The 23,938-nt window shown below is 40.5% G+C and overlaps 1 protein-coding gene across 3 annotated transcripts in view; it reads left to right on the top strand.

The window, feature by feature from the left end:
- AFAP1 (actin filament associated protein 1) overlaps positions 1-23,938 on the top strand; it is a 170,423-nt gene that overhangs the window by 89,593 nt on the left and 56,892 nt on the right. For all 3 annotated transcript variants that reach the window (XM_037898121.2, XM_037898123.2, XM_007056505.4), the window contains 3 exons: positions 9,995-10,103; positions 16,683-16,894; positions 20,151-20,330. In XM_037898121.2, coding sequence (XP_037754049.1) covers positions 9,995-10,103; positions 16,683-16,894; positions 20,151-20,330 — 501 coding nt within the window. The remainder of the gene's footprint in view (positions 1-9,994; positions 10,104-16,682; positions 16,895-20,150; positions 20,331-23,938) is intronic.

Here is a 23,938-nt window from a genome sequence, read left to right as displayed (position 1 = left end):
CTTTCATTATTAATCCTAAATAAAACAGAAATTTAATTTTTTAATTCTTTTTACTTTTGAATCTCTGAGGTAAATTAATTCCACATTTCTTCTGTCACTGTGCCATGGAGTTCGGGTGTAACTCTTGTCTGCCTTTTGTCATTTAAATGGTGTGTACTGTACTTGAGTTTTGTAAATTTTATTTAATAAATAAATTCTGTACTGGGCTACAATCTGATCCCTGGGGAGCATGTATTGCGATTACCCAACATTGTGAGGTAGGGATCCCTTCCTACGTGTTTTGCCTTTACCATCAGTCTCTTGGCTGTCTTTACTGCGAACTCCGTCTTCTTATTCCTTTTTGGGTATCTAGAGGAAGATACCTTGTGCTCAAATTCCCATTTGGCGCTGAATTGTTTTAATTCTGGTGCAGTGTACTGTTACTGTCTGAGCATAGCATGCCAAGTATGCCATACCTTGCAAAATGCAACTTCAATTTCCTAATCACAGTCCTTGCCTGAGTGTCCTCTAGAGAGATCACTTCTCAGAAATTGGAGAAGTAGTCTACTGTAACCATGTGGTTCCTGTCATTAAAAGTGAACAGGTCTGTGCCAGTCTTTCCCCAGGGTTGGATGGGATTTCATGAAGCTATAGAGTCTCCATCTGTTGTTAGTCCCTATACTCTTTGCACACCTCATACGGTTGCGTATACACTCTCTGTTGGGCATTCATTAGACATGTTCCCTGTTTCATTTCATATAAGCCGCTGTCCCCAGGTGTGAAGTGTGTATCCATCTCATTATGTCAGCTCTTAACTCTGCTGGAATTACTGCTTTGTCTCCTTTAAACAAAATCCTGTCCTGCATGTACAGCTGATGATTCACCTGGCTGTAGTGGGTAAACTCCTGTGTCATTTGCTCCTTGCAATGTGGCCAACCCTGCAGTATGACCTTGCATTTTTTTTAAACTGCATGTAGTACCCAATGCTGTTTGGTGCTTTGTTGGAATGCCTGAAGCCTCTCGTCTGAGATTTGCAGGTACTCTGATAGACTCTGTGTCCTGTTCCGCAGTTATTTGTATTGTAGTCTGGGAAGTATGCCCTGCTAGGCAGTGCTTAATTTGTGCCAGGGCTTGCCAGAGCTAAGCCCCAGCACATCTAGGCTTGGCGGTTCCTAGCCCCAGCGCTTCAGTTATGAATGTAAAAAAATTGCTTGAGCCCTGGCACCTCTTAATTTGCATCTGCCACTAGTAGTGACTTTCTTGGTCAGTATCTCATCCTTGCGCTAGAGTCTTTGCCAATCATCTGTAGTCCCTCCAAGTCCCATGCCGTTTGCTACAGATAGGAAATGAAGAATACTCTAGCCAGGTGAGACTGTAACTACTTAATCTGTAGTGATTGGCTAGAACAAAATAGAAATTTAGCAAGGACATAGAGGTATCATAGCTACTCTTACAGAAAGTGCAATAGCTTCTTTAATGACTCTGGGTAGTCAGGTTGTCAGGATGCACTTCATTTAAAGGTAGTAACATAATACCAACTTAAATATTAGAAGATATATGACAGATAGAAAAGTAAAAAAAATAGGAGCAATTTGTCTAGTTGTGCAGGGTTACCTGATTTTCATCAGACTTAATCATCTTATCTAATAAGCAAGCTAGTTGCATTTGGGGATGCTTGTCGTTTGCAGATGAATTAATAAAGTTTTATTGAAATCAGATGTTCTGTTTTGATGCATTCCATGTAAGTTCTGCTCTTGAAAAGTTGCCAGAAAAATTTACAACTTTATAGTGAATTGAAATGCAACTAGCAATAACATGTTTTTTAAAAAAATAATTATAAATATCAATAACATCAGAATGTCTGTATGTAGATTCATACATTTTTGATTTGCTGTACAAAGCATTAGGAGTGCCAGATCTCATAGAAAACACAGGGGTTTACAGTACAGACTTTGAATGTGGTCTATGTTTCTGCTTTAAAAAAAAAAAAAAAAAGACAAAAGCAAGCTGTCTCACTTTAATCAGAAAACATTCTTTATAATGGACATTTTTGAAAAGTGCCTTCAGTTGTTTCTACTATTTGTGCCTCTTTCAAAAGCCATTGTGCTGGGGGATTTTCATTGTTTTTAAAACTTTGTCTATGGCAAGAACTGCAAAATACATTTCAGAAACCAGGGCCCCGTTAATTCAGAAATGGATTCCATCTGTGTTGACATTGGCTGCACATGTTTACCCGCTCCAGCTGTGTGAAGTAACCAGTGCTCTAAAGGGGTCGAATTCAGACAAGCACCATTTGTGTTTCATTTCCCTTCTTTTTTTTCCCACTTTCTTTTTGAATAACATTTAGACTAAAAACAAGCATTTTTCAGTTCTCTATTGGAATCTCTTATTTATTGCTGAATAAAAGATAGCTTAGAAGCCTTGTGTCTGTGCTGCATCAAAATATGCATGACTCTCTAGACCAAAATTTCCTAGATGAATTGGTTTAATAATAGGAAGTTCATACATATACATATGATCTCACACACACACAATGGGAAAATAGTTTAAGGCTAGACTGGGACATTAAAGTCTTCCTGGGCAAGGGGAGGCACACATCCAAGAGCAGACCAGGGAGCAAACTGACCCTAAGAGTCACAATTCATTATTTAGTTTTGCCCCTTGCTCCAAAGAGAGGTAATCTGCAACTGATATAAACCAGTAGGAAATTACTTTCCCTCTCTTCCCTGCCTCAGCAGAACAAAGTTCTGTCCACTTGTGTGAGAGGGGCAATGTCAGCCCCACAGAGGCTGCTGTCCACACTGTGTGGTGTCCGGCAATGCAGGTAGCTCATAGCTAGCACCCGTTTGCTCCCTTGTGAAAATGCATAGGGCGACAGGCAATCTTGCCCTCAATGCGCTCTCAGTTTTTCAGCATTAGGTATCCAACATTGGTTGATCTAATTGGTTGTCTATTAGAAAAGCTGGATGAGCACAAGTCCATGGGGCCGGATGCGCTGTATCCGAGGGTGCTAAAGGAGTTGGTGGATGTGATTGCAAAGCCATTAGCCATTATCTTTGAAAACTCATGGTGATCGGGGGAGGTCCCGGACGACTGGAAAAGGCCAATGTAGTGCCCATCTTTAAAAAAGGGAAGAAGGAGGATCCGGGGAACTACAGGCCACTCAGCCTCACCTCAGTCCCTGGAAAAATCATGGAACAGGTCCTCAAGGAATTAATTTTGAAGCACTTAGAGGAGCGGAAAGTGATCAGGAACAGTCAGCATGGATTCACAAAGGGCAAGTCATGCCTGACCAATCTGATTGCCTTCTATGACAAGATAACTGACTTTGGGGATGAGGGGAAAGCAGTGGATGTGTTATTCCTTGACTTTAGCAAAGCTTTTGATACGGTCTCCCACAGTATTCTTGCCAGCAAATTAAAGAAGTTATGGGCTGGATGAATGGACTATAAGATGGATAGAAAGCTGGCTAGATCATCGGGCTCAATGGGTAGTGATCGATGGCTCCAGGTCTAGTTGGCAGCCGGTATCAAGTGGAGTGCCCAAGGGTCGGTCCTGGGGCCGGTTTTGTTCAATATCTTCATTAATGATCTGGAGGATGGCGTGGATTGCACCCTCAGCAAGTTTGCAGATGACACTAAACTGGGAGGAGTGGTAGATACACTGGAGGGTAGGGATAGGATACAGAGGAACCTAGACAAATTAGAGAATTGGGCCAAAAGAAATCTGATGAGGTTCAACAAGGACAAGTGCAGAGTCCTGCACTTAGGACGGAAGAATCCTATGCACCGCTACAGACTAGGGACCGAATGGCTCGGCAGCAGTTCTGCAGAAAAGGACCTAGGGGTTACAGCAAAAAGAACGAGGACTACTTGTGGCACCTTAGAGACTAACAAATTTATTTGGGCATAAGTTTCGTGGGCCAAAACCCACTTCATCAGATGCATAGAGTGGAAAATACAGTAGAAAGATAGATAGATAGATATAAAAAGAAAAGGAGTACTTGTGGCACCTTAGAGACTAACCAATTTATTTGAGCATAAGCTTTCTTGAGCTACAGCTCACTTCATCGGATGCATTGTCAAATTGTCAAAGTCAGATTCAAGACTCACAAAATTTGTCAGACCACTCTGTTTATTAGCGAAGCGCTTTGCCAATGCACCCAGATATGTGAGCCTCCTGCAAAAGCTCAAGCTAACTTATTTAACATAAGAGACAAAAGGAAGCAGAAACTGACAAATATACATATCTTATTTGCACACTAACATTTACCAATCTCCTAGCTCAGTAGGAGCTCTAAGTTAATTAGTTTGAGGACTCATTGTCTCACACTCCTTAATGTTTCTCTTCCTGACAACTATATTTCAACAAACCCTTCAAGCAGCATTTCTTTAATGAATTATAATTTCAATATAATTCATTCTACTTTCACAATCCCTCCTTTAGGTCAAGCTACGCAATGACCAACAATTACTGGGTTCCACATATCAATCGTTCTTTATCTCTTTGTTCATCAGTAATATTTAAAATCATCAAATTAGCACTCTGGTTTGGGGCAGCTATCTGTGTCGCATTCCTGACACAATTTTGGCTAGAACAGGAAAGTAACTGAAAACATACAAAAATTATTAGGATTCCAAACAGGAGAGTTAGGGCTCCCTGAAACAACCAGTTTCCTATGCCAGAGAAATTGAAAAGGTTACTTAGCCACTTCCATAAAGAACTTGGCTCTTTGTGGGGAAGATATGCGATTTGTTCTAAGTGGCTAGCACGATCTATTACCTCACTGGTGTTGTCTGGTGTATATACACACAGCAGTCTTTTCCAAATGAGAACACAAGTCCCTCCTTTTGCCGCCAGCACTATGTCCAATGCCTGATGGTTTTGGAGGGCCATCTGTCGGATTGCCCCTGTTTCTTTGGCCAGGGCTCTTAAACTTTCTCCGGTTTCATTTGCCATTATTTCAACTACTGCTTGTAACCTTAGGAGCCTTTTTGCATGGTGTATTACTCCCCCTAATGGTATTAAGGAACCGCCAATGGCCTCTTCCCAGGTTAAGGGGCTTATGTTATTTATATACCATTGGGCATCTGTTAAGTCCCTTCTTTTTCGCCTGAAATTGCGGAGGCGTTCTCGAGGGAAGGTTCCTAGCACTAAGAATTGTGGGAAGAGTCGGATGGGATAACAGATTCCTGACCAATTAGCTGGTAGTGCGGTATAAGCTCTGGTCCCACACACCCAGTGATGGCCTATTAAGGCCAGTAAGGGTTGGTTGCACCCATTTGTCATATAGGTGTTTGCAAAGGAGGAGTAGTATCCCCCAAAGGGTACAGGGTAATTCTCCTTACGAGGAGTGGTGTTATTTGCATGACATTGAAAGATTGTATTGTTTTCACTAAGGTTACTGTAGGGGGAACATGAGATTGATTTCTCTGTTTGATCCCAGGTTGAGAAAAAATTCATATCTCCATACCCGGCCCTCCCCTTTTTAGTTTTGTTTGAATAATCCCATACACCATTGGCCACAATATGCTGAAGGCAATGGCTTTTCCCCAGATCCAGCCCTGTCCCATTACATGCATCCGATGAAGTGAGCTGTAGCTCACGAAAGCTTATGCTCAAATAAATTGGTTAGTCTCTAAGGTGCCACAAGTACTCCTTTTCTTTTTGTGAGTACAGACTAACACAGCTGCTACTCTGAAACCTAGATAGATAGATAGATAGATATACAGAGAACATGAAAAGATGGGGGTTGCCTTACCAACTCTAACAAGACAAATCAATTACAGTGGGCTATTATTATCAGCAGGAGGAAAAATCGCTTTTAGAGTGGTAATCAGGATGACCCATTTCAAACAGTTGACAAGAAGGTGTGAGTAACAGTAGGGGGAAAAATGAGCATAGGGAAATAGTTTTTAGTTTGTGTAATGACCCATCCACTCCCAGTCTTTATTCAGGCATAATTTGATGGTGTCCAGTTTGCAAATTATTTCCAGTTCTGCAGTTTCTCGTTGGAGTCTGTTTTTTGAAGTTTTTTTGTTGAAGAATTGCCACTTTTAGGTCTGTAATTGAGTGTCCAGGGAGGTTGAAGTCACTGACTGGTGTTTGAATTTTATAATTCTTGACGTCTGATTTGTGTCCATTTATTCTTTTGTGTAGAGACTGTCCGGTTTGGCGGAGGGGCATTGCTGGCACATGATGGCATATTTCACATTGGTAGATGTGCAGGTGAACGAGCCCCTGAGGGTGTGGCTGATGTGATTAGGTCCAAGAAGTGGACAAGAAGCTGGATATGAGTCAACAGTGTGCCCTTGTTGCCAAGAAGGCTAACGGCATTTTGGGCTGTATAAGTAGGAGCATTGCCAGCAGATCGAGGGATGTGATCATTCCCTTCTATTTGGCATTGGTGAGGCCTCATCTGGAGTACTGTGTCCAGTTTTGGGCCCCACACTACAAGAAGGATGTGGAGAAATTGGAGAGAGTCCAGTGGAGGGCAACAAAAATGATTAGGGGACTGGAACACATGACTTATGAGGAGAGGTTGAGGGAACTGGGATTGTTTAGTCTACAGAAGAGAAGAATGAGGGGGGATTTGATAGCTGCTTTCAACTACCTGAAAGGTAGTTCCAAAGAGGATGGATCTAGACTATTTTCAGTGGTAGCGGATGACAGGACAAGGAGTAATGGTCTCAAGTTGCAATGGGGGAGATTTAGGTTGGATATTAGGAAAAACCTTTTCACTGGGAGGGTGGTGAAACACTGGAATGCGTTACCTAGGGAGGTGGTGGAATCTCCTTCCTTAGAAGTTTTTAAGGTCAGGCTTGACAAAGCCCTGGCTGGGATGATTTAGTTGGGGATTGGTCCTGCTTTGAGCAGGGGGTTGGACTAGACCTCCTGAGGTCCCTTCCAACCCTGATATTTTATGATTCTATGCAGCAACAGATAAACTTGAAAGATTATTTTATTTGGCCGATCATGTGTTCAGAGTAGGCCTGCAGTTTAGCAGAATCAGACAAGGTGTTTGTCTAAAAATGGAGTGTGACGAAGGCTGTCATCATGGGCTCATCAGAGGTGAGCATTGACAGCTCAATAGCGAATGATAGGTAGGTTGGGATTGACTATGAATTGCCTTGAAAGTGAATACAAGCAGCTTATGTTATGTGTGATAGAGAAGGAGAGCCAGTGGAGGGATGCAAAGAGAGGGGTAACATGGTATGACATTCCAGGATTCAATCCAGACCAGTGAGGGGTTGTGTCACCACCTGCCTTGTATCCTGGCGTGCTTCACAATGCTTTGCTGCTGTACCTCCCAGCCTAGGCTCCTCACAAATAGCAAGCAGGTCACACTCTGAGTGTCTGTGTATAGCTCCAGCCTGCCAGCACACTCCAGGCACACTCTGGCTTCCACCAGCCTTGGTTACCACTTGCAGGCTGACCCCAACACATTCTCAGTCCCAGATTTTCCCTAGAAAACATGTGTTCTGAAGTATCCAGCCCTCTCCAGTGATAGATGAGATATTTTAGGTCCGATGTCCCTGTGAGAGAACAATATATAACAGTTCGCTACTTTAATTGAAGTTACCAAACAATTTACAACACAGGGTTAGTTTTGATTAAAAAATAAAATAAGTTTATTTTACTACAAAGAAAAAGATTTTAAAGGAGTACAGGTATAAGGAATTCAAGTCAGAAATGGTTACAAGAGAGATAAAGATAAAACACTTTCTGGTGCTAAAACTTAACAAAGTGGACTTCGTTCAAGATAAATTCTTACCACATGCTCCCAGCAACAAGGCTTACCAAATTTCAGGTCAGGATCTTTCCCAAAGTCAAAGGGCTGCTTCCTTTGTCATTCCTCCACTTCCCCCATGTCTGATAGAGAAAGTGGTTGGTGGTGTTTACTAAAATGAAGATCTGTTTGTTCCTGCCCCTCATCCATGCCAAAGAATGGCCATTTGACAGGTGATTGGCCATCAGGTTTGATGATACTTGGCTAGCTAGAGGTGTCAGCTTTTGCTCTGTCTTTGAGAAACTGACTTGTCTGGTAGGTGTAAAATGTGTTCACCTCATGTTTATGACATTACATATAATGTTGCTACACACATTTCACCATGATATTATGGACCAGTGAGTTACTAGTTTTCAAATGCTACCTCACAAGATGTATTTTGTACAAAGATTACTATAGTAGACTATGTACTGTGTAGGCTGTGAATACAGGGGTAGATTTGATCACACATGGTCAAAGTGATGTTCTTGGAAAATGCAGCAGCATTCTGAATGGATACAAGCAGAGCAAGATTGTGTTTGTCGATGCAAGAGAGAAGGATGTTGCAGTAATCAAGACATGAGATGATAAGAACTTGGATGAGAGTTTTAGCTATGAGGATGGATTTTAAAAGGCTGTAGCTTAGAGATGTTATGCAGAAAGAATCAGTAAAATTTAGACATAGCGTGAATTTGATGACCTGAAGGGAGGGATGATACCCAGGTTACAGGCCTCCGTGACAGGCAGGATGGTGGTGTGCCTAGTGATTGGGAGAGGAGATAGCAGAGAGGACTTGGGAGGGAGGGAGGAGATTAAGAGCTCTGTTTTAGCCACATTGAGCCTGAATTGACGTTAGATATCTGTAAGGAGATGTCAGGGAGGCAGGACAAGATATTTGTTTGGTCAAAAGGAGACTGGTCTGAAATAGAGAGGTAGATCTGAGTTCTCAGCATTGACATGGTAGTTGAATTTGTGTTTGCAAATGAGATTACCCAGAGATAAGGTGTAGAAAAAGATGTAACATAGCATACAATAAGCCTGTGGTATTGAAAGGCGGTATACAAATTCCCTTCAGTGTGAAACTGTAGGATTAAGATCTTGCAGCAAACATGAGTGAAATCTATAAAATATGGTGGTTTTCCTGCTTGTCAAAGAAATATGACAGTAACCTGATATGGTATAAATCATGCAATACTAAAATTTACCTTGCTACTGTATCAGCCTATCAGCAACTAGTGTTTAAAATTCAAAACAGATTATATTTAGAAAGCCAGCATTTTAAAATTTGAATATTTATCAGTAAGTGTCGATTTTCTGAACTATTATATTGTCACCTGCAGAAGGCTCTGCATAAAGTTATGTGGATTAACTCATTCATTCAGAAATATAATGTAACTGAAGAACTAACTGATCCCTGAACTATGCACTAGGTGATCCACCAAAGGTCTCTTCCAATCCAGTGAATTTGGTATTAAAATGGTCTGTGCATTGTTAGTGGAGGGTATATTTATGTCCTTTTACAACATGAACATTTGTGTCTCTGTAAAACAGCACACTGTTAGCATCTTCCGCCCTGATCCTGTACAATTGTCTGCACGAAAAATCCTTGAATGGGATTCCATGCAAAGATAGAGTCCAGCTGCATGGATTCTATTGTAGGATCCTGAGTTTATAGTTCTTAAATAAAAAAAAAAAAAAAGTCTTCCTTTCAAGATGTTAGACTGTAAAACGTTTTTGACCTCTTAATATTTACATAGTAAGAGTATTTTTTTAATGTAGTTTCAATCCTTTATCCCAGTTCTGCTACTCTGATGATGCTGAGTAATACTTTAGTCTGCATGTTGTCCTGCTGGAATCACTTGTAGTATTTACAGAGTAAGGTACTACTCGACATGAGCAATGGAGACAGATTTGGGCCCTGTGAGGCTTCAGAACATATCCCCAGGATATGGAAGATGGTGTGGCTAAATTCCTTCTGCTGCTTTGCTAATCTCAACGACTAACCTATTATTTTATTATAACAACCCATGGAGCTTGAAACTTGGACCGATTTTCTTTCCAAAAGCTGCTACTCTCCACAACCTCTGTTGTATAAAGAAGCAAAAAGTCACAAGAGAATTAGTTGTCATTGCTAACCTTGGTAGTGGTCCCATAATTAGCAGTGAACATTAGCGGACATATTAGGCGCATTTTATTGATCAGTGATCTGTTGGGCTTTTGATCTCATTCATTTCTTTCTTCATTTAGCCACCAGATAATGGGCCTCCACCGCTACCAACATCGTCCCTTCCTGAAGGCTACTATGAGGAGGCGGTGCCACTTAGTCCTGGAAAGGCTCCTGAATATATCACTTCCAGTGAGTAATATATATCCTGATGCCATCCTAAGCAATTGTCAGTTTTAGTGACTTTCAGTGCTTTAAAACACGAAGACATAAACAAAAAAGAAAACTGTTCTCTCTTTACATCCTCTATAGTTAAGAATTTTATGTGAAGGGCTCACTATTGTCTGTGTCTGTAAGGATAGATTGTGGCTGGTTTAGGACAGGGGGATCAGGTAGGCATGCTTGACCCCACAGCAGTTTCCGATGTGAGTGACCAGTACCTCCAATGCTATCCTGTGACACTAGTTCAATATCAACTCGGGGACAGAGTGCTACCTCCTAATCAATCACCAAAACCAATTATCTCAGCACTCAGGTCTCCCATGATCATATCCAGATACTTACCCAGTCTAATCTATCTTACACTGACGTATGATTGGATCACAGTGATAGAATGATGGCATGCCTGCCTGTTGTGCAGGTTTAGTGAGCTGGACATTTAAGTACTAAAAGATGGAGGGTGTTTTCCAGTGGGTTGGAGGAGGTAAAAAGGTTTCTTTTGCTGATCTTATTTATTGTCTGGCAGAGTTAATTCATCACTTCTGTACGAATACTTTTCTGCTGGATCATCATCATTCATGACCCTAAATTTGTTAGACCATTTTTATTGCTGTTTAAATCTAAATGAAGGACTAAATAAAATCTGTTCTCCTAAATAATAAAACAAGAGAAACATTATAACACTAACAAATGATCTGTGTGCCATTTGTACACTGTGGTTTAGGGAGAGTCCTTTGTTTTTCTTGGAGAATGATCTGTATGCATTAGCTCTAAACATAAAAAAAAACAAAACCAAAGAAAATCTGGCACTTGTTAATAGGAATAACTTAACCTAGGCAATTCGGGCAAAAAAATAAGAGTTCCAAAAAATGTAAAATGAATGTAGACATGCTCAGCCTCAGCAGTGCTCAGGGACTGTCCACTCCCTGCTTCTCCCCCAGAAGTAGTGCAGGGTGGTCCTGCTCACACCCTCTGACCCAGTGAACTGCCAGTTCGCGGTTAGCTGCTAAATGCAAGGGTCCAGCTCAAGGAGAAAATATTAGCTGCATTTTAAAGTACTGTGCAGTAGTTGTTTCTGTGGGGCTAAAACCCAAAACACGCTAACCAAATTTCAGACTTATTTTTATTGATCTTCATTACTATCCAGACCCACAGGAACATTTAGAGATGGACCATCCCCCACTCCCATAAATCAAAGTTATAACTTTTACAAAAGTTATATGCATAACTAGCGTAACTCATAACCTATGTTGCCTCAACTCTGCTGAATTCCATTACCTTTTGTATTTGTCATCCGATCCTTTAACCCCTCTAGAAGAATATAAGTACTGTCAACAACTCTGTTTATCTGTAGTAAAGTTAGTGGCTAAATTCACCGTAGGCCTTCTTCAGTGCTTGTTACCCATCTACTCCAGCAAAATTCCCATTGAGCTCATTTGTGCTAGCTTGTCTTATGGCTTTGTGAATAATACGAACATAAGTGACTAACATAAAACCACCAAACTCACTTTACTCGTAATAACTGCAGCCGGGATACGGTGCTGTTTTTGAGGTGGATGTGATTGAGAAGACACAGGTTCTAAGGGCCCAGACTACAAGAACAGCATCATGAAGAAGCGGAGGAAAAAAAGAGAGAATGCCAGCTCTAATGGATTAAATAAATGTTCAACCAGATGTAGCTCTCTATGGTATATGTTTCTTCATACAGTAGAACCTCAGAGTCACGAGGGGATCGAGGTTGTTCATAACTCTGAAATCTTTGTAACTCTGAACAAAATGTTAGGGTTGTTCTTTCAAAAGTGTACAACTGAATACTGACTTAATACAGCTTTGAAGCTACTATGCAGAATAAAAATGCTGCTTTTAACCATTTTAATTTAAATGAAATAAGCACAGAAACAGTTTCCCTACCTTGTCAAATCTTTAAACGTTTCCATTTTTTTTAGTAGTTTATGTTTAGCACAGTACTGTACTCTACTGTACTGTATTTGTTTTTTTCTTCTTTTTTTCTCTGCTGCTGCCTGATTGCCCACTTCCGGTTCCAAATGAGGTCTGTGGTTGACCGGTCATTTCGTAACTCTGGTGTTCGTAACTCCTGAGGTTCTACTGTAATAAGAATATTTTTTCTAATATAATTAACAGTAAATAGGCTCACATCTTCTATGTTCCTATAAAAAGGTGAAAACTCCACAGGAGTATAGTTCATGAAAACAAAATGATGGTGATTTCCCTGTCTGTGGTCTGTAAATAAATATTTATCTGCAGATAAGAACAAGTTGAAGTGTGCCTCAGCCGATGATGACTTTTTTTTTCCATCTCCATTTATTGAAAAATACTGATCCAGAGTGACCTACTTTAAATTAGCTTCAGGTTAATCCTTTGAATATCTTATTCGGAATAATGTGAAAATGTGTTAGAGTATATTATTTTCCTTAACAATTTGTATTTTTGTACACAGAAAAGCATGTAATTCATATAACAGATACTAGAATAACCATCAGGCTCTGCCAAAAAGTATATATATATGTAACTAGGCTTGGAAGGATTAGATTTTTACTGGTCAATGTCGGTGAACGTTGATTTCACATTCATACACAACTCCCCCCCAGATATTTCCACTGATAACAATCAAAATTTACAGTGAGGCAAGTAAGAAAAATGCTACTTGAGAACTTAGTAAAGTTTGATTTAAGGATACTTAATTTGTATATTTTGACATGTGATGTCGACAATTTGTGTTTTGACAGTTATAACGCATTAATTTTTTAACTCCCAGGGTTTACTGTAATTAAATTGGTGTCTGACTCCCCTGTTGTCTGAACCCCCCATAATTTCCCACATTAAAATTGAGAAAAATTGGAAAAATTGCTTTAAAATAAACATTGATATTATCTGTTGAAATTATATTTAAAAAAAAAATTGAATTCTTCCTATACAGTACATATTACAATAGAGCTTGGACTCAAAAGTCAGTGGGAGCTACTGGATGCTCTGCACTTTTGAAAGTCAGACCACTTAGTTTAGGAACCTAAATGAGGATTTAGGAGTCTAACTTTAAACACCTTTTTAAAATAATCTTGATCATTGTGTGTGTTTTGCTGGTATGAAATGTTGAGGTCTAGTGGAAGGTCAAGTCACTGTAGGTTATAGAGACATTAATCTCTGGCTAGTGAGTGTGGATGGTCTTGAACCCCTTCCCTCCACCCTGTGTTGCTGGGGAAAAAGGAGCAATCTCTCTTTGCATCAACCTTAATGTATTCTGAGTGTTGGGTTGGCATTCTCGACTACCCTGTCCTCCCACAGTGTCCTGTCTGCTGCCGAGGGGGTGGGGTAAGGTCTCACTACTCCCCCTTCCCCTAACTTTTTAAAAAAATCTTTCCCATGAAGATCACCACTGTACACCTCTGCTGTAGCTCATTGTCTTGGTAAACAGTTGAACTGACAACTTGCTTGTCAGTTTCCCTTTTGTTGCCATCAGGTTTCTGAATTACTTCAGTGGATCTGCATCTTTCTCATTCAGATCACACTTGGAAGGTTATCTTTGCAACAGCAAGGACTAGAAACTTTTTTTAAAAGGAAAGCTTAAATCTGCAGGCTTAAGGCAGAGATCTATAAAAGCATGAATGGTGTGGAGAACGTGAATAAGGAAGCACAGAGGAGGTGTTGTGAGGAAGGGCGAGGGTTTACAGTGCCAAGATTACATGGTTACTCAGTATTGATAATTGCCCTTGTTTGTACCATGATGGCAACAGAAACTGGGGTAGAAGGGAGCCAGGTGAATAAGTATTTTATGCAGGGATAAATGACACAGCCCAAAGGGAGAACTCTGGGTCAAAACAATGTGCCAAAATAAGATGTCTTATAAAATATGACTTGGTCTGTAATTATATATATTTTTTTAATAATGTGTATATACATTCCAAATCAAGACTTCGTAAATTGTTGGATGCAGAGTGGCATGTGGTGGTGTGTGTCTGTGTGTATGGATACTTGAAATGCAAAACTGAACCTTTAAATTTTGAGTCCCCACTAGCACCTCCATAACTGGGATATTAATAACCTTGATGAAAGTACGTAGGTGTTGTGAAAAAAAGTGCAGTTAATCAAATTACTGTGCTGAAAAGCAGTGATGGAAACAAGATATTTGCTTGGGGCTTGAGGTAAAAAGAAACCAATCCTTCATAATATAGTATGGAGATGACTGATAACAATGGTATTTGGTAGGTGGAACATTCTTTTGTGGAATATGAGAAAGTTAAAATGGAAATGGTTTATTAAAATACGGCAAAGACAGATACAGTATTGCCTTTTGCCTCCTCAGTGTCAGGTACACTAAAAATGCAGATAGAAAAGGTATTTTGCTAGGCTCTCATCTGATAAGAAGTAGTTATTGTTCTGTTCACATAACACTATTTCTTCAAAGTGTGTCCGTAATACAGCAGAAGAGTCTTAAATGTGACCTAATGAAAGCAATATTGGAAGTGTGTAGATTCTATATGCTCTCTTATTTGGAACTGATCTTTAACAAAGAGCCTTGTCAGTTCATTTTGGAGATAGAAATCCCACCTGTGATTAAATTGATACACACCATCAGGAATGGGGGTCCCTTCTTCTCACTTTATTTAAACACTATAGTGGTTTTTCGTCTTTTCTGCTCTCCACCACTGCTGGCCACCTCTTTGAGAGTTTTCAGATTCAGAAAAAAGAACAGGAGTACTTGTGGCAGCTTAGAGACTAACAAATTTATTTGAGCTTAAGCTTTCGTGAGCTACAGCTCACTTCATCGGATGCATTCAGAGGGAGTCTGGTGGCAGAGAATAGAGTAGAGTCACAACAAACTTTAAAATTAAAAAAGAAAATATGGCTTTGGACAGGGAGTAGGACACCCCCACCCCACCCCCACCGCCCCAGCCCCACTGCTAGAAGCTGTGAGCAGAGCAGGACATGGGTGGCCTAATTGTGCCCTAGATCACTGTTAGATTGGAAGAGGGGAAGGAGGCAACTCATGGCCCCTGAAAGTATTGCTGGTCCTGAATACAGGAAGAATGTAGTGTGAGTCAGGAGCTGCCTTTCAAGGAGGATTATTGTTGCCAGAGGGGTGGACCAGGATTCTGGATATCACTCTAGGGCAAGGAGAGAGTCAGGACTCTCTGTAGATGCTGGTTTTACTACTGAATTCTGCATTTTCATGTTTAGTAATTTCACCACTTTAACTCTTCTGTCTCTGCAGGTAACATGTGGGTGTTCTTTTGGATGTCTGAGTTTGATCAGTGGCCTCCTAGGCATTTTCTAATTTAGTAGTGTAAACTTTCATAGAGCTTCCTGGATAACCCCACCAGAAGGGTGTTTTTGTTTAGGCTCTTTTGTCCTGGTTTTCAGGGAGGTAATTAGAAGAGATGGAGATCTCACATATTATTTTACATGATTATGAGAAAATGAACAGTCTTTAATATAAAACCATTTCCCAGTTTGCCAGTTTAAATTAAATAATAGACAATCCCTAACCTTTCCCACCCTTCCCTTTATTCCATTTTATTATTTTTTTAAACAATAAAAACCTTGTCGTGTTTCTTAACTTTGGATTCATTTGTAGCTTTTAGCTGCTGCCTTGCATTGGCTTATTGCTGAGCCCTGTCATTCCACAGCTTAGGAAGGATTGTATCTTCTGGAGCTTCTAGGCATACCAGCTGGCAGAAAGGCCATCATTTAGTAGGGGGTACAGAGTTCTGTGATAAAGATAACAAAGTTTTCAAGTAGTAGAGAACTAACTCCTGGCTCTTGATAACAAAGGGGGTGATAAGAAGCCCACTTAAATCAGAGTCTTGCCATTGATGTCAATGAGCTTTGGATTAGGTAAGGAACATAAGGGGAGAGTTTCTTCAGAATGCTTTCAACATCAGCAGAGGCACTGATGCAATCAATGGCACTGTCTACATTAGCATTAATTGTTTCATGGTTTGTAACTTGTTGCCTGTTATAATTGTATGACATTTTGTACAGACCTGTATTTTTCTACTGTATATGGTGTAAAATATTTGAACATACAGAAATACTTGATTCCTTGTGAGCTCTGTCATACTCCATGTTTATTTCTCTACGTGCTATGTCCTTAATATTTACGTTTCTTTCTTTCCATGCAGACATTGTCAGCAAGAATTTAGTATTACATTAAGGAATGGGGAAAGATTATAATCGCTTCCTCTAGAAAAGCTGCAAAAGGGGGGAAAATGAAATTGCAAGTAGCATTTTCAAAATAAGCAGTATCTAAGTGTTAAGTATTAATTCCCAAGTTATAGTTTTAGTTAAAATTCCAGGGGTATAATTATGGTTATATAGTTAAATCTAATGATGATGCAGTTCTCATTTTTATAGCATCTCATACTCAATAAACTTAATGTATTCATATTACTGAGGATTGAAAAATATATTGTTTTTGGTTTGTCTTTAGAATAAAAGGTAGTACTTAAAATAGATCCGTTACAGTTGTTCAGTTTTATAGGTGTGTTTCATGGCTGATAGTTTTAACTGGGTACTTTTATACTTTCCTTAAAGATTATGACTCAGATGCTATGAGCAGCTCTTACGAATCTTATGATGAAGAGGAGGAGGATGGAAAAGGGAAAAAAATGAGACATCAGTGGCCTTCTGAGGAGGCTTCTATGGACCTCGTAAAGGATGCCAAAATTTGTGCCTTCCTCTTGAGAAAGAAGCGATTTGGACAATGGACCAAACTACTGTGTGTTATCAAAGAAAACAAACTACTGGTAATTATTATTTTATTTCCTTTGGCTAGATTTTGTTTGTAATTTAAAGATGTGATTATTTTTAAAGGAAAATGGCTTATGGTAAATATTTTGTAAATAGCGATCAAGTTTAATATTGCTGTCAGAGAGCATGACCAAGGGCCCCATATTGATCAATTGATGGCTTTTTTTAAAGCCACTTAGAACATGGAACCTGTCACAGTGAAACTTATACCCTAGAAAATTCTCTGATGCAGAGAACATAGCCGGAAGCCTATTTCTGTCTAATATATTTCATCCCTGAAACCTTGCAAACCCAACCCTTATGGAGGCAAAAATCCCACTAGATTCTGTGAGAGTTTTCCGTATATAAGAGCTGTTGGATCAGACCCTTAGAGAGAAACAAGTCCCTTGGTAGATTGAGCAATCACTTGGCAGCATATGTTATTGTAATGTATATACTTAAAACTAAACCTTCACCATCTGTTCTGCTGTAATTACAGATGCAATATTCACATAATTCACAGCTGCATCATAGAAAGGAAAGATGGAAGTGATTTAAATGTCTTTGTGTTCATTCTCTAGAACTCTATTATGTTTCTTTCATATACTGGTCACCAGTTGCAAGTCCATGACTTAGTAAACTCCCTGCTGCAAGACCTGTTTCTGTTTAGTGAAAAAAGGATTATCTTATGAGCAGGGCTGACCCAAGGAGAGCGCAGTGCCTGGGACATAGGCGCTGAGTTTCTATCAGCTGGGGGTGCTCCCCCTGGCTCCAGTAGGCCCTGCCCCCACTCCTCCCCTTCCCCAAAGGCCCTGCCTCGCTTCTTCCCACCACACCTCTTCCCCACCCAGTTCCGCACCCCCCCCCCCCCCCCCGCACCTCCAGACGAAACAGCTGATTGGCAGTAGGCACTGGGAAGGAGGGGGAGGTGCCAATTGGTGGGGCCCACCGGCAGGCAGGAGGTACTGAAGAGAGTGGGAGGTTGGTAGGGGGGCTTCTCTTCGCCCCTCCTCCCGCTTCACCTTCCCGCCCACCTCCTCACCAAGCGTGGGGCCTCCCAAAGCGCGGGGCCCAGGGCAGTCATCCCGATTCACCGTACTCTAGGGACGGCTCTGCTTATGAGAGGTTTTCATTTCTATATTATTAAAAAAACATACAAGGGTTCTAAACTGCACCCTAAATCACGTGAGGTCTGTTTACTCTCTTCCTGTGTGGTGCCCACAAAGTTGCAATTAGCAGATGAGTTTATGATGGCTGCATCCCAACTTGGTTGCACCTGGAAAGGGATTTTCCAGAAAGGCAGGGTCCTCAATTTAGCAATTCATTTTCCGTCATTGGTCCTCCATGGCCCAGATTTGTCAATGTTCTGAGTATGCTGCAAAGTTCATCTACTTTGGCTGAAGGGGGAACGGACAGATTTTGGGACATAGATGGTCAGATAAGAGGTTGCTGTAAATATGGTGGGAAATTGTTATTAAATGGGCAGTTCAATTTATGTTTTAAGGATATTATTTTTGCATTGTATATATTTCAATTGTCAAAAAAAGTTTGACCCTGATTTTGTTCACCCGTATATTGGTGTAAATCCGTTGGATTCACTGTTGTTAGTCCAGATCTATGCCAACATATGCAAGATCAGAATCAGACTTTTGGAATGAAGGATAGAAGCTTAAAATCAAAATAGAGAAAGAAAGAGAAATTAAAAAGGCACATTATATTTCTTCTACAATTAAGTTTATTTATTTATTTAAAATCCTGGTGGTACTCTTTTTCCTTTAACCACATGTTCCTTTAACCACTTGTGTGGTCTAAGAAATTGTTATAAAAATCATAACAGGAGATTTAAACAAGATTAGTTTACTATTGGAAGAAAGACCTAAAAGACTTAACCTATGATTTTTGCAGAAAGTAATACAAATATATATTTGTTTAGGGATTAGTTATTCCCTATATTATAAATGCAGCACTCAACTGAGACCAAAATGTGATATTTTAGATCAGAACCAGACATTCAACATAAATAATTTGGCCAATAATTGCTTTCTATACATCCTCATCTGGCACTATTTGTTATGTAAATGTGTGTTTTTAGTAAACTTCTTATATATACTCTGAAAAATAAAATCTAGAAATATATATCAAGATATGCCACAGAAATGCTTCTTAAACTGCTAAAAGGTGGTGGTGGCTTTTCATGCTCATAGAACTTAAGTATGTTTTTTTTATAAAACAAATTTCCTCAAAAAACTATTTACCACTCAGCTGAGACCAGGCCAAAGAAATTTTAGCCTGAAAGGAAAGGAAAACAATTAGAAAATTGTGATTGGTTTTAAATGATTCCCTTCTCAGCCTCGATTGTAGTGTTTGTAATATCCTGTTAACAATTGCTATATGTTCCTGAATCTTAACATGTGAAGTGGGTAAGGCAACATTTTAAAATTAAGGGGTCTCAAATCCATGTGTAAAAATGCATGTGCATTTGTTAGGCTACCTTTGTGTTGGGTTATCCTTATTGTATATGCAGATTGGTCTTTTTTAATATCCAAATAGCTATTGTACATGCACATGAAAATGTAGATGGGGTAAAAAGACCAATTTGCACATGTAGTTACGGTAACTGGACATGGAAATACAGGCACACAATGTTATGACCTTGACTTGCTTTTGTTTTAAATCTGTTATTCTATGTATGACAGCCTAATAAAACTGAACTACACTGAAAGACTGAAAGAACTGAAGGATGGAAGTTCAGAATGGGCACTAGATGACTCATCAAATGAGTCATGCTGTGTGAAGCCTTTCACCTTTAGGTCACAGCTTCAAATCTGGGCCAGGTTCATCAATGAGCCAGCATCTGAAGGGGGTTCACTAATGTTTCTCACAGTCGAGGGGGAGAAAAATTCATATCAGTCTTAGCAGAGGAAGCAAAGAGTAAACCAGCATGGACACTGAACTATGCCCTGACTCTCTTATCCAGTTCAGGGTTGAGGCTTATTGGTAGGTAAAAGTATATTTAAAAAGGCCTGCAACGGCATTCCCCATGCTGTACCTATTCTGTGATTAAACAGTCTCCAGTAATGTCAATCTGGCAATCATTTCACTTTAGGAAAGGGGATGATAGAGAAGGATGCCAAGTTAGCATTGAATAACTTTGGTAGATGGTAAGGGGATGAGTGAGAAAAGCTAAAGCAGTGAAGTACTGCTATATGGTAAGGGCTTTCACCAGAAGTGCGTGAAATTAAGTTTTAACCTAATAACATGCTTTTTATTTAGTGTTATAAAAGTTCCAAGGATCAGCAACCTCAGATGGAATTGCTGTTGAATGACTGCAGTATCACATACATTCCCAAAGACAGTAAAAAGAAGAAGCACGAGCTGAAAATCACTCACCAAGGAACAGATGCACTGGTTCTAGCAGTACAGAGCAAAGAGCAGGCGGAACAGTGGTTGAAGGTACTGGACGGTTTCTGACCCGTTACATATCTAAAAACATTTCTGATAATAAAACACTGTGTTGGTTACTCAATATCAATTGATATTACAAGGTGAGATATGAAAATTTGACTGTTTTTTAAATTAATGTTTTAGGTAGTTGGGTGTTTTTTTTCCTTATTCAGAAGAATGGCCCCATATATCCAGCCTTTAAGCTCTTTCACCTGCCACTGACAAAATCCTTTCACTTTTTGCCTTGTATGATGACACTTCTTCCCTAATAGAAATGGCTGTGTTTACTGAATTCTGCTGTTCACGTGAAATATCAGGCAGCCCCTTTCAAGTGTACAATTTTATGAGAAATCGGATTTTGAATCCATGGAGAGCAAATCATAAGATCTGCTTTGTGCCACTAAAGTCTCTGAAACAAATCAGTATTTATTAAAATGCCACATGATGCTAAATATTGAGACGGGAGAAGGACGTTTTGCCCTGTAACTTCAAAATACTGAAATTAGTTTTGGTATTGATTAAAAAAAAATACAACCAAAAGACAGTAGGTTTTAGGTTTTTGGGTTGTTGGGGGTTTTTTAGAATTAATTAACAAGTAATTAGTGATTTGCTTTCACACAGCTACCTCCTTCTCCCTGTTTAAAAAACTAACAAATCTGTTATGAAAATGTTTTCTTCTCTTCAAATGTAGAATTTCTTCCCAAAATGATAGTATAATATTTACTTCTGAAACAGCACAACACTGCTATCTTGTGATGAATCAAGGCCAGAAATGGTGGTTTTATGCCAATAAAAAGCCAACCCTCATTTTCTTTCAAATGAATACCATGCTTTGCATCATTTTTGCTCCCGCTTAAGCCTGTGCAGTGGGAACTCTTGTTTCAAAGGCAGCTGGCTCCACAGGGCCTAGCATTACTGTTGGTGTTTCAAAAAAAATAATTTGTAACCAAGGCAGAAAGACAGGAAAAAAATACCAATAAAATGCGTGTTAACTTTCTAGAGCACACACAAAAAATGGGGGGAGTGGTTTCTGTAAATTGTGTCTAATGCAAAATAGATGATGACGTAGGTTTTAAAGGTTTTATTGGTATTCCTTTGGCGTGACCTGCATAACTTACAAGAATTTATGGTTTTGCCATTCATGAGTGAAGCAGCCACTCAAAGTTCATACCAGTAAATTTCTGGATCCACTCATATTTACATTCTTGGGCCCTTGATCCTGTGAGAGCTTATGTGCCTGAGTAACTGTGTGTGAGTAGTTTCACTGAGTTCATATGCAGAATCATTGGGTGGCATGTATGTTGTGGATGGGAGTTGCAGAGATCAGTACACATTGTTCACTTATCGTCTTAACACCCTGGTTTATGGAAGAAATTCTTTGTGCACATAGAAGAAAATGTTTTCTACCAAACCTAGAGCAGGGCTTGAAAAATCCCTCTTGACTGGGGCAAATTGAAACTTGGAGTAGGCAGTGGGTCTATTGAGCAGAAAGACGCAGGTACTGCTTGCTTCGTTCTGATATAGCAAGGGAATAGGATGACCAGATAGCAAGTGTGATAGAGAGTGGCTGTGACTGTGGGTGGGTGCGAAGATGCATAGCTGCTATGCTTTGCACAGCTCCATGTGGCATTTTATGCAAACTAGCTCATGAACTAATTTGCATTATATCCATAAACTTCAGCTTATGATAAACATGTTTCCCCTAAACAGTGGTAGGGGTAGGCTCAGGAATTGGCCAAAATCTTGACAGTAGAAAGTGGGGATGACTGGGGGCAGCTGGTGGCTATCTTAGGGGCAGCTGGGTGAGCGGCGGAGCTGAAAGCAGTATGGGGTGCCTGGAGGGGTTTTTGATTGTTGGTCGCCTGGGGCTGCTGGGACTGGCTGGTTGCTGAGGGAAGATGCAGTGGGGGAATTGGTGCTGGCTGGGGAATTAGGGCGTGTCTTCTGACGGGTGTGGAGATGTTTGCTTGTGAGAAGCCTGGTGGAGCTGGATGCGGACAGCTGTAGGGGCAAAATAAGAGAGCCTGATGCCAGCTGGGCCTCTCACCTTGTGTTGCTGGTGCCAACGCTCCTTCCTCCAGCTGGGATCCAGCAGGGGGAACAGTGAGAGTGAAGCAAATGGCTGCCTGCTCAGCAGGTGACATAGAGGTCAGAAGGCACAGCTGCAGCTCCTGCCTGCAGAGCTATGGGTAGGTGTGACAGAGTTGCCAAACGACTGTGTCCCATGAGATACAGAACACCTGTCAGCTCTGTAGATGGGTGCAGATGTCTATGTGAAGAGGAGGGGGGAGAGGAAGAAAGTGGCGGAGGAATTAGAGAGCATGATGTAGCAAAAGAATGAGGAAGATCCGTAAGGGGAGGAGATGACATTTCAGGAAAAAGATTAATCCTGAGCAATGATAGGGGAAAGAGGGATGAAAGCAGAAGGGGAAAGAATATATAACAAATGGAGAGACACAGTAAGACGTAACACTTTAAAATGTATTAAAGAAAAAGGTAATTGGCAATATGTTACTCTCAGTACCTTACGCAGTGAACACAGGCACAGCTGTAGTAGTAAACTGTCAATTGCAGGGAGCATGTTTTTGTGCAGGCAGAAGTGCAGGTATGTTTCACTCGGTCTAGAAGGTTGAGTCCGGTTTCCAAGCCTGTTCTAGCAGCATGTCGTGTTGCCGTTTGTCCTGGGAATGCAGACTTCTGAGAATCAGGATTTTGCCATTTTTCACTCTGTCCTGTTCAGTGTCTAGAAATGTGGAAGTTCCCAATGCAAGTACTGCAGTTTCAGATCCTAACCAGATTACTAGTATTTATGTTGGACTTTGCTATTCTCAGATGTGAAGGTCAGTGAAGTAGTGTGGGAAAGTATCACTTCAGCTATAGTGGCTTTTTAAACAAAACTTTTAATCCAGCATTTTAAGAGCAGCTACAAGTCTGAATACATAAGAATCCATCCAACGTTCTCTATGCTTTGCTCTGATGTAACCATATATGGTACTTATTTTCTTAAGAATAAATTGTATGTTTCTAAACACGGTTTGATTAAACACGTAAGAATTTCCTGATGGCATGTAGGCTTCCTATGAAAAGAGAAGTGAAGAGCAGTTTCAGAGGCATGACTGCATGGTGACTTGCTGAATGGAAAATTAATCTGTAATTCTATATACCACCAGATTAGCCTTTGTTCTGCTTTTTAATATCTCAGGCAGAGGCCGCCCTACGCAAAATAAAACAACCTTCCTCCTAATTGCTTCAAAGTTTATGGCAGAGATCTATGCCGCCCTCCCCCGCCACCCCCGGAATCATGGACCTGCTCCCACAAGTCTTCCCTGATGTCCTCCACCTCCTGGGCCCACTCCCCATCCGCCTCCTGTAACCCTTCCCCGGCCTCCTCCATCCCTCCCTGACCCACACTGCAGTTCTTTTCCTGGAGCCACACAGCTTAACCCAGGCCCCACCGTACTCCTCACCCCCAAGCCTGCACCCCTGCCTGGTCCCCAGGAAGCCCCATGCCACTCATACCATTCCAGATGAGCTGTTCACTGTCAGGCTTATAGTACAGAGCCATTGCAGTATGAGTCCAGGTTAGCAGTCAGGGCAAGTCCTGAGAGCTGCCCAGG

This window comes from Chelonia mydas, chromosome 4 (assembly GCF_015237465.2).
Source record: "Chelonia mydas isolate rCheMyd1 chromosome 4, rCheMyd1.pri.v2, whole genome shotgun sequence".
NCBI lineage: Eukaryota > Metazoa > Chordata > Testudines > Cheloniidae > Chelonia > Chelonia mydas.
This window is presented reverse-complemented; position numbering and strand designations above follow the sequence as displayed.